Source organism: Elephantulus edwardii, unplaced genomic scaffold (genome assembly GCF_000299155.1).
Source record: "Elephantulus edwardii isolate Elephantulus edwardi_28Jun2011 unplaced genomic scaffold, EleEdw1.0 scaffold00226, whole genome shotgun sequence".
In the NCBI taxonomy this organism is placed as follows: Eukaryota; Metazoa; Chordata; class Mammalia; order Macroscelidea; family Macroscelididae; genus Elephantulus; species Elephantulus edwardii.
The window spans coordinates 2,749,336-2,760,548 of record NW_006399976.1 but is presented as its reverse complement, the minus strand read 5'-3'; the positions used below and the strand labels follow the sequence as shown (position 1 = coordinate 2,760,548).

The 11,213-nt window shown below is 42.3% G+C and overlaps 1 protein-coding gene across 1 annotated transcript in view; it reads left to right on the top strand.

Annotated features, from left to right (window-relative positions):
- The window catches only part of LOC102850660 (leukotriene-B(4) omega-hydroxylase 1-like), a 37,536-nt gene extending 29,808 nt beyond the window's left edge, over positions 1-7,728 (top strand). The window contains exons 7-12 of the mRNA XM_006898297.1: positions 717-783; positions 974-1,103; positions 6,638-6,771; positions 6,861-6,925; positions 7,070-7,152; positions 7,551-7,728. Of these exons, the coding sequence (XP_006898359.1) occupies positions 717-783; positions 974-1,103; positions 6,638-6,771; positions 6,861-6,925; positions 7,070-7,152; positions 7,551-7,728 (657 nt within the window). The remainder of the gene's footprint in view (positions 1-716; positions 784-973; positions 1,104-6,637; positions 6,772-6,860; positions 6,926-7,069; positions 7,153-7,550) is intronic.
- The last annotated feature ends 3,485 nt before the right edge of the window (positions 7,729-11,213 follow it).

The following is an 11,213-nucleotide window of genomic DNA, read 5'->3' as shown; positions in this document are numbered from 1 at the left end:
TTTAACAAGGAAAGCAAAGCCATTGGAAAATAATACAGTTTTTTTTTAAATCCCAACAAAATACAAACTAGTCTGCCTCTCACACATATGTTTACATAGAAGATGTGCTTTTCTACCAGAAGTCTAGGAAATTTTCATAACAAAAATTAGCAAAACAGAGTGACTGAGAATAGAGAGAGTCAGAGGATGAAGGAGGTTTTCTCACACAAATACATACATATAAAAACATGTGCTTATGCAACCATCTTAACATTTGATGTCTTTGAGCTTATTTTATGTGCTTGACTTCTCACCCAAGGCCAATTTTCCAGCATGATATTGGACAGTATTCTGTTGTGGTCCCTAAGAATAATTTTTCCCTACGAGTTTATTTACAAAATTCTAATAAAAATTTGAACAAATCCTTTCAATTTCCCTCACCCCCCACCCTTCAAATTGTACAACTCAATGATTAATCCCCCCCTTCCTCCTTCACATCCACATCCCTGTGCTTCCAGCCTCTCCCATCCCTCCTGGATCCTTATATTCATTCTACAATAGCAGTTTTATACCTTAAGAGTAATTTTTAAAAGTAGACTTCCGGGATTTTCTTACTAGTTTATCTTCATGTGGAAGCTCGACTTGAGCCTGGCCATTGGATATGACTACAGGTGAGCCTCAGGGACCTATAGAGCTAGTGTGATGCCAAGATGATGTTGGTCGTGCCTTTCCTTTAGGATGAAGACGGGAAGGAATTGTCAAATGAGGACATTAGAGCAGAGGCTGATACTTTCATGTTTGAAGGTGAGGGTCCAACTTGGGATGGCATTAGGGGCAAGGATCTTAAGCTCTTGGGATCCTGAAGGGTGGACTTAGGATTGCCTCAGTCTGTGCTACCCTCGTCCATCTTCTTTGAGTATTTCAATGCAAGAGAGCTGTTTTCCCTCTGGTTCTGAAGCATCCAGTGACCCAAGCCCATTTGACTTTCTTTCAGGTCATGACACCACAGCCAGTGGCCTCTCCTGGGTCCTGTACAACCTCGCCAAGCACCCAGAATATCAGGAGCGTTGTCGAAAGGAGGTGCAAGAGCTCCTGAGGGATCGTAAATCAGAGGATATTGAATGGTAATTGCAGGCAAAACCTCCCTATTTTTATCACTCTGGTGGAGGCAGGGAAAAAGGAATGTTCGTGCAGGTTTCCCCCTAATTACTTAGTGAGAATAAGAACATAAACCAGATGCAATGTTTTGTGCCCAATCTGTCTAGCAAGAGAAATGCTATAGCTTTGGAGTTAGAAAGATCTGATTGATTGGGACAATAGTGACAATATTTGAGGGAAGATACTAGCACATGCTCAGTAAATGAACTTTTAATCTTCTCTCTTGTTTTCTTCTATGAGATTATCCCTTTTAAATGTCTTTATGCTGTGGATTTTGAAACTTCTCCCACTCCCTAGTTCCACCCTTTGTCCAGTCCAAGGATTCATGGGGCGGGGGAGGGGGACATTGGTTTAGAAGTCTTTCATTTCTTGTCTAGCACAACCTACAGTGTTATCCGTTCTGTTCTCATACAGTAGATATTCTTTCACTCCTCTCAGCTCAGTCTTCATCCCCAATGACAAGCCAAACTCCATTTTATGTCCTGAAGTTTCAAGAAGAGATCACTCCCAGGCTCTGTGTTCAGGATTCCCAGCCTGGTGGAAGAATAGTCCTAGTTCAGTGCAATCTCAGTCCACCTGGCTAGAACCAGAGTTTAAAGATAAACTAATGTGAAAATAGAATGAGGAAGATACCTTAACTGAGACCTTGTACCATAAGTCACCTTTTAGGTAAAATTGAGAAGATTGCTCTGTTGTTGTTGTTGTTATGTGTCGTCGAGTCACCTGTGACTCATAGTGACCCTATGTACGACAGCCCTAAACTCTGCTCTGTCCTGTGCCAATCGCACTGTCTCTGACACTCCCATCCCAATTATCCCAGTCACTGAATCAATCCACCTCATAGAGGGCCTTCCTCTCCTGTGCCGTCCCTCCACCCTCCTAAGCATGATGTCCCTCTCTAAGGACCGGTCTCTCCTCACAACATGTCCAAAGTATGTTAGAAGGAGCCTCAGAATCCTTGCCTCCAAGGAGCCACCCAGTTTAACCCTTTCCAGGACGAATCTGTTTGTTTTCCTAGCAGTCCATGGTATTCTCAATACTCTAGGCTAAGGAAATAGACCAGGCAAAAGTCCAGTGGAATAAGAGATAGGTAGGTATATAAATATTCTATGCTACATAGGTGATGATTGCTTTTCTAAAGCTTGTGTTTTTTTCAAACAAATATATATCATCTCATCAATTTCAGTGAGATGGGATTGACATTATAAAATTACGTTGTTACAGACAATGGGTTCAGGCAAGGAGGAAATCATGAGGATAGAGCAGGGAAGGGAAGTTTTAATTTGTTGTTCAAAGGCCACTATGAGTAGTAATGTACTCGAAGACACCTGACAACAAAAGAATAACAAAGCCAAAGCCTTAACACCCTCTTTGCATAAACTCCTACTATCACTCAAATCCCCAGTACTACTGATCCATTAATAATTTCTGCTGTCTGTATGTTTGCTTTTCCTCCATTTTTTTCCCTCAGTTTTTTTATTTTGCAGCTACATCATTATTATGAGCCTGCTATCAACTTCTGTAGCAGACAGACCAAGGGTTTCTTTTAGGTTTCTCATCTTATAGGTGAGAAACCCAAGGCTTCAGCATGACATAGAATTTGCCTGAGATCACAGTTCAGCTAAGAGACATCATTAGGGTTCAAGTTCACCTCTCATGGGCCACAGTCTAGTGTCCCTTCCAACATACAGTCACTGCATATCTTTTTACCAAATCTACGGTACCTGAGGCTGAAGAGAAAAAGATAGGCTCACGTCCAATGTTACTCAAGACCTCTGGGTTGGCGTGGAGGCTGACCTCTGCAGAGTGGCTTGTTAATTTAGTGCTAGCTTGACCCTTGCAATTAGATGCTGGACAGAACTGGGCCCAGGGGAGATGGACAGCAGGGTTTAATGGAAATGGGAATGCTGGTGACGATATGAGCAATCTGAATGATGGTCTTAATTTGCACAAAGCCTGATAGATTTGCAACAATTCCAAACCATGTCAAGTGTCTCCGTCTCCTCTTTTGCTGACGCTTCCTGGATCGTTTAAGAGTTTCCCTATAGATCAGTAGTATAACTCAAGACCTGAATTTGGTTTTTCCAGGTCTCTGTATATTCCATTATAATACTTGGCTTTGTCTTCTCGAGATGTCCTTTACAATCTTCTGTTCAGCTTTTCACTCCGGCATCTCTTCCCTTTGTTTTGGCTTCTTGATGCTGTGGTGCAATTTTTAGTCTCTTCTGACATTTTTGTAGTTTTTTTTTTCTTTTTCCTCTGTCTTTGTAATGAGTTCTTGCTGTCTTCATGGATGATATCTTTGATGTCATCCCATACTCATCTGGTCTTCTATCATTGGTGTTCACTGTTTCAAAGCTATTCTTAAGGTGATTTTTAAATTCAGGTGGGATAGACTTAAGATCATGATTTGTCTTTTTTTTACTTATTTTTATTTCCTTCAACCTCAATCTGAACTTTCACATGAGTAATTGGTGGTCTGTTCTACGGTCAGCACCTGCTCTGGTTTTGACAGCTGATATAGCTTCTTAAAAGAAGCTCATTAAGAGATGGAAGGAATACACAGAGTCACTGTATCAGAAAGAATTGGCAGAAATGGAAATATTTCAGGAAGTGTCATATGATCAAGAGCCAATGAGATGATGGAGGAAGAAGTGCAAGCTGCACTAAATGCATTAGAAATAAGGACCCAGGAATCAATGGGATACCAAACGACATGTTTCAAATAAGATACAGCCTTGGATATGCTCACAAATCTATGCTAGGAAATTTGGAGGACAACTGCCTGGCCAATTGACCAGACGATATCTAATCTATATTTGTTCTCATTCCTAAGAAAAGTGATCCTACAGAATGTGGAATTTTTTTAACAATGTAATTAATATCACATACAAGCAAAATATTGCTGAAGATCATCCTCAAACAACTAGAACAGTACCTAGAGAACTGCCAGAAGTTCAAGCAGGCTTTAGAAAAGGCTGTGACATCAGGAATACCATTACTGATATCAGATGGATCCTGGTTGAAAGCAGAGGATACCAGAAGGATTTGTGCTTTATTGACTATGCAAAGACATTTGACTATGTGGATCATAACAAATTATGGCTAATATTGAGAAGAATGGAAAATCCAAGAACACTTAATTGTGCTCATATGAAACCTATAGCTAGACTGAGAGATTGTTGTGCTGACAGAGCGAGGGAACACGATGTGGTTTAAAATGAAGAAAAGTGAGTCGGATGCATCCTTTCTCTATATCTATTCAATCTTTATGTTGAGGAAAGAATTAGAGAAGCTGGATGCTATGAAGAAGAATGTGGCATCAGGATCCAAGGAAGACTTATCAACAGCCTGTGTTATGCATATGACACAACTTTGCTTGCTAAAAGTGAGGAGAACTTGAAGTATGTACTGCAGAAGATCAGACTATAGCCTTCAATATGTACTGCATCTCAAGAAAACTTCAAGGAAACAAAAATTCTTCCCACTGGATTGATAGGCAACATCATGATAGATGGAGAAAGTTTGAAATTGTCAGTGATTTCATCTACCTGAATCCACAATCAGTACCCTTCATATCAGCAGTCAGGATATCAGGAGAAGTATTTCATGGGGAAGTTTGCAGTCAAGAATCTCTCCAAATCACAGAGGAGCAATGATACGTGTGAAGACTAAAATGTGCCCGATTCACGCCTATCACTTGCTATGCATCTGGGAGCTGGACAATGCAAAAAGATGAGTGAAGAATAATTTATACCTTTCAGTTATAGTGTTGGAGAAGACAACTGAATATCACATTAACTACCAAAAGCCCAAACAGATACGTCTTGGGGAAAGTGCAGAATGCTCTTAGAGGCAAAGATGATGAGGCTTTGTCTCACATACTTTGGGCATGTTTCTGTTGTTGTTGTTGTTATGTGCCGTCGAGTCGCCTGCAACTCATAGCGACCCTATGTACAACAGCCCTAACCTTTGCTCTGTCCTGTGCCAGTCGCACTGTCTCTGACACTCCCATCCCAATTATCCCAGTCACTGAATCAATCCACCTCATAGAGGGCCTTCCTCTCCTGCGCCGTCCCTCCACCCTCCCAAGCATGATGTCCCTCTCTAAGGACCTGTCTCTCCTCACAACATGTCCAAAATATGTTAGACGGAGACTCAGAATCCTTGCCTCCAAGGAGCCACCCATTTTAACCCTTTCCAGGACAAATCTGTTTGTTTTCCTAGCAGTCCATGGTATTCTCAATACTCTTCTCCAGCACCACAGCTCAAAGGCATCAATTTTCCTTCTATCCTCCTTGGTCATTGTCCAACTCTCTGGTGCATAACAAGTGACTGCGAAGACCATGGCCTGTATCAGACGCACCTTAGTCTCCAGAGAGACACCATTGCTCTTTAGTACTTTGGAGAGGTCCCTAACAGCAGACTTTCCCATGGCAATGCACCTTTTAATTTCCTGGCTGCTGGTGCCAAGACTGTTGACTATGGAGCCAAGCCAACTAAAGCTGTGTACAATCTCAATCTCTTCTTGGTCCAGTGCTGAGAATCTTTGTCTTTTTGACACTGAGCCTCAATCCATATTGTAGGCTGCAGTCCTTGATGCAGCAGGTGCTTCAGGTCCTCTTCAGTTTCAGCAAGCAGGGTTGTGTCATCCGCATAGGAAAAGTAATTCCTTGGAAAGGGGCATCATACTTAGAAAGCATAGGGTCAGTGAAAGAGAGGAACACTTTAAACCAGATGCATTGATACAGTGACGGCAACAATGGGCTCAAGTATGTCAGAAATGATGAGGATGGCACAGCACGGAACACTGTTCAAATCTATTGTTCATGAGTCATTATGAATCATACTCGACTCAATAACACCTAACAACAACAACAACAAACAACATATATTTGCTTATTTCATCTAAATGACATCACAAAGTATTTGTCCTTTTGTGGCTGAGTTCACAGAACATGATGTTTTCAAACTTCAACCATATAATGGAATGCACCAGAGCTTCTTGAAAAATTATATTTTCTTTTTTTTTTTTAAATTGCACCAGGGCTTCTTGTTTCTTCATACTGAGTGATTCTCCAAGCAAGATGCCATATATCCATAGTTATATACCCCTGAGTGTGTCACATCATGCTTGGAAAAGTAGAGGACAGCTAAAGAGAGGAAGATCATTGACAGGATGGATTGACACAGTGACTGTATGAGTGGGGTTGAGTGTGGCAGAGGGCATGAAGATGGCAGAGGGAGGCAAGATTTCATATGCTGTTGGGAGGCTATCTATGAGTCCCAGCTGACTGGAGGCATCTATCTATAGGAACAACAGCATTCCTTCATATTTAGAGATAACTTTCTTTTTATCTATTTGTCTCTGATGCATCAGATGCATTTATTTTGTCACAGGGTAGCGAGGGTCAGAAAGAGGTGGTGAAACAGTGTCACTAGGGGCAGGGGTTGGAGACTCTTTGCTCCCAGGTTAGTTGTTGAGCGGTGGATTCTTCAGGGATGACCTGGCCCAGATGCCCTTCCTGACCATGTGCATCAAGGAGAGTCTGCGGCTACATCCTCCTGTCACTGCCATCATGCGCTCCTGCACCCAGGACATAATGCTTCCAGATGGCCGAGCCATCCCCAAAGGTGCTGGTAATGGCAAGGGGAAGGTCCTGGGCAGGAAGGGGGACTCATTGTGCTGTGGAACCTCCTTCTGACTATCCCTCCTCCCACAGGCACCATTAGTCTCATCAGCATCTTTGGGACTCATCACAACCCCACTGTGTGGCTGGATCCTGAGGTACTGCCCTAGACCACGCATTTTATGCACCACAGAGGGCCTTAAAGGTGTGGGATGTGGAGCAAGGAATGAAATACATGCACATCGACATCTCCAGGGCTATTGTTCCCTGAGACCCCCACCTTCCTGTTTCCCCACTCCCAGGTCTATGACCCCTTCCGCTTTGACTTGGAAAACTCCCAGAAGAGGTCGCCTCTGGCTTTTATTCCCTTTTCTGCTGGGCCTAGGTGAGACCTTCGGGGAACTGAGGTGGCGTAGAGTGGGGTTTGGCATCTAGGACGTCGCTGAAGCCTGATTTATGAGAGGAGGCAGTTTCAGTTGGTCCAAGTTCTAGTCCCTTGTCTCCTCCCTTTCTAGAGATTTGGACGGGGATTTAGGGGGAAAGGAGAGATTCAAAGAGGCCCTGGGCACTCAGAGTTCTTCAGCTTTTCTGAATCAGGGAGGGAAGCTGAGCGTAGTTCAGGGTGCACAGAAACGCACTTGGGGGTCCCGGACCTGTCAATCTCCACCTTTCCTTTACATGTCAGGTGGATCCAAGCTAGATTAGGGGAACTAGATTAGATTCTAAGGGAGTTGAGTTTGGGATGGCTGTCTTGGGTGAATTAGACCCCTTTCTTCCCTTCAGGAACTGCATCGGACAGACGTTCGCCATGGCTGAGATAAAGGTGGTGCTGGCCCTCACACTGCTGCGTTTCCGAGTCCTAGCCGACGACGTGGAGCCCAAGAGGCAGCCAGAACTGATCCTGCGTGCTGAGGGCGGACTGTGGCTGTGGGTGGAGCCGCTGGGAGATAGAGCACAGTGATCCCAGAATCTCTTAACACCCCTACTCCTGATACACCTACCTATCTTAACAGACTCACAGGAATAAAACTGTCACCCCTTCCAGAGCCTTGCTGGGAACTAATCGGGGCTCTTGGGCACAGATGGACTTATGTTTGGGAGGCAGGAGTCCATGATTCAAGGTTCAAGATGCCCGTCCCTCCTGTTAATTTTTCCAGAATCTGATGATGGAAATAAGCTGTGGGTATTAGGGAGATGTAGGACACGTTCCACCAAGAAAGGGATCATTGTTGAGGATGGATTTAAGGGATGAAATGAGCCCTTTAGTCAAGGGGGGTCTTTGCATGTGCTGACTGCCCATCCTTCCCCGGCTAATTTAGTAGTGGATGTAAAAAATTGGTAACATCCAAGATTCTAAGTTAACACAAAGAAATAGTTTTCTTCCTGTAGAAACTGTCAGATCATTTACAATTGTACTGTAGGGAGCTCTGGTGGCCTAGTGGTAAGAAGCTGTGCTGCAATCCCAAAGACAGGTAGTTTGAGTCCACCAACAACTCTGTGGGAGAAGGATGGACAATCTCATCCAGTGTGGTTTACTGCCTCTGAAAACCCCCTTCAAGATCCATTATGAGTCGCTTCAGCCTCGAAGGTACGCAAAACAACAGCAGCAGCAATGTGCATTAAGGATTTGGAAGGAGGACCCCACGTGCACTGATTTGCAAATTTGGTTACAAGATGGTCAATATTTACCATGTGTCTTATATTATATAGAAGAGCCATGAATGCTTATGGACTCAGGGCTCTGCTTAGATTCCCCAACCCTAAAGGGAACTAGGGTTTGATCACTATCTGGTGAGAATCTTAGCACATAACTAGAATTCAGAATTAAGAAGAAATCGTCAGTGTAATAAAAGAAATTGCTCATGAGAAAGAGGGGAGGCTACTATCAGGGGGAGGGTTTTTATAAAAACATCTAAATATGGGGGACATTCTTCTTTTAGAAGATCACCCAGCCAAGCTACAGATCCTGTCTGTGAGCCAAACCCAGGAATTGTCCTGCTGGTAAAGGACAGATGCTGCTATGCATGTGTTAGGCGTGCTTGTGGCTATGTGTGTTTGTCAGTATTTTTGTTTCTGTGTGTTTGAGCATGCCATCTCTCTCTCTCTCTATGTATGTATCTGTTTCTTTCTGTAGTAGGTGTGATGGGTGCTTCTCCAAGAGTGGAGGACTCTGGGCAAGAAGTTCATCACAGCTTATAGTTAAACAGGCTCCCAGGAGTGGAGAGAAAATAGAACAAAGAACAGCAGACCAAGGAGAATTAGTTCCCTAAAACACTACCTCCCCAAGGCAAACTACTAAATAAAACAACAGGGAAGGGTGCTCTGATGGCCTGCTAACTCCCCACCCTGGATCACTGAAGTAGTCATGAGTCATTAACCTACTAAGAACCTATATTGGAACAGAAATCTGCACACACCCAACAGAAACAATACCGGTCATCTTGGCCATTAAAAAAAAGAAAACCTCCCCGAGCCCCAAAGTCATTGCCATAGAGTCCTTGTTACAGAGTAGACCTGTCCTATCCCATAGGATTTTCTTGGCTGTACTATTTATAGAGGAAACTCTGGTGGCCTAGTGGTAAGAGGCTGTACTACAATCCCAAAGGCACTGTGTTCGAATCCACCAGCTACTCTGTGGAAGAAGGATGAGAATCTCCTTTCGTGTGATTTACTGCCTTTGAAAACCCACTGCAGGGCACAACAACAAAAATATGTATAGAAATCACCAGGTTTTTCTTCCAATGTATCACTGGGTAAAGTCAACTTCCAATCTTCAGGTTAATAGACCAAACCGAATATTGCTGTCCAGTTAATTTTGACTCATGGTGATTTGTATTAGTTTCTAAGGTCTTACATTTCTACAGCAAGACATTGCACATGTTTCTACTACAAAACCTCTAAGTGAACTGGAATCACCAATTTCTTTCATCCTAGTACTTATTTATGGTGCCACAGTTAACAGCCGAGTGCAAAGCTGTTAGCCCTACCCAGGGACCTCGTTTTATAGTCACTTCATGTTCACCCAACTTTAGTATTCCAGTCACCAGTTATTTTTAATGCATCTTGATCATATGTTCTATCAATTTTAGACTTCAAAAGTTAGTAGAAATCCACAATTTCCTCATCTATGGCTTTTGCTCGTGGTGTGTATCTTTGTATAATTGTCGTATTAACAGATCTTCCTTGTACGTGATAATGCTCTATCACTCACAACATTGTACTTCAGGAGAGGTTGAAATGATCTTTTATACTATGAATGCCATGCCATTCTTTCTCAATTTTTTATTTCCTGCATAATAGATATATATGATTGCATGATACAAAATAGCCAATATCAGTTCATCTCAGCTCACTAATGCCTAAAATATCAAATTTATGCATTCCAGTTCATTTTAGGTAGCTCTCAATTTTTCTAGATTCGTATTTTGTGTATTCTAGACTCTAGTTATTCATTAATTTTACTTCAATTATCCTCACTTTAATGACTTACAATACAGTCTGTATTGCCAATATTTCATATAGCAATGCTCCTTTATTATTTCTAATTTTTGAAGGTCAGATATTTCAGTAGTGGATGGCTAATCCTGCTTCTTAGTTTGTCTTGCAAGTCAAGTCACCCCAATAGAGGAAACTGACAGAAAAGTGCACCTTTGTACCTTGTTGGTTCTAGTATGTACATGAATATGTTTAAACATAGATTAAGATGAATGAATGTAGAAATGTTGTCTTCCAAATCTCTATATGCTCATGGATATAATCTCTTTCACCTGTTCATGTATATTTGCCTTGCCTACTGACCATATATCCTTGTAGCATAATGCTAATAATGCTACTATATTGCCAATAATATATGGGTTTTCTGTGCAGTGAACACAGGTACAATTTTCTATTTGCATTCATGCATTTACTTCTTCTTAGTATATGCTTAGGATTGGGTCATTTGGTAGTTTTATGATCAGCTTTGGTGTTTTCTTTTTGTGTGTGTTGTTTTCTTTTAATTCTTAACAATCTTGTGAAATAGGTGTATCAGTTTCTTAGGGCTGCTGTAACAAATCATAACAATATGTTGTAGTTGTTGTGTGCCATTGAGTGGGAACCAATTCATAGCTGTGCCTCCAGAGGGTTTTCAGAGGCAGTGAATCCAGGTGAGGAAATTTCTCATCCTTTTTCTGTGGAGATTCAGGTGAATTTGAACTGTGTGCCTTTGGGATTGCAGCACAGCTTCTTATTTCTGGGTTACTAGAGCTTCTATAGGTGGCTCAAAAACGATAAGAATGTATTATGCCACAGACCTGTAGGATAGATATGACAGTACATGGTTTCAGTGCTGTTGTTGTTGTTGTTATGTACTGTCATAGTGACCCTATGTACAACAGCTCTAAACTCTGCTCTGTCTTGTGCCAATCTCACTGTCTCCGACACACTCCTCCCGATTGCCCCAGTCAC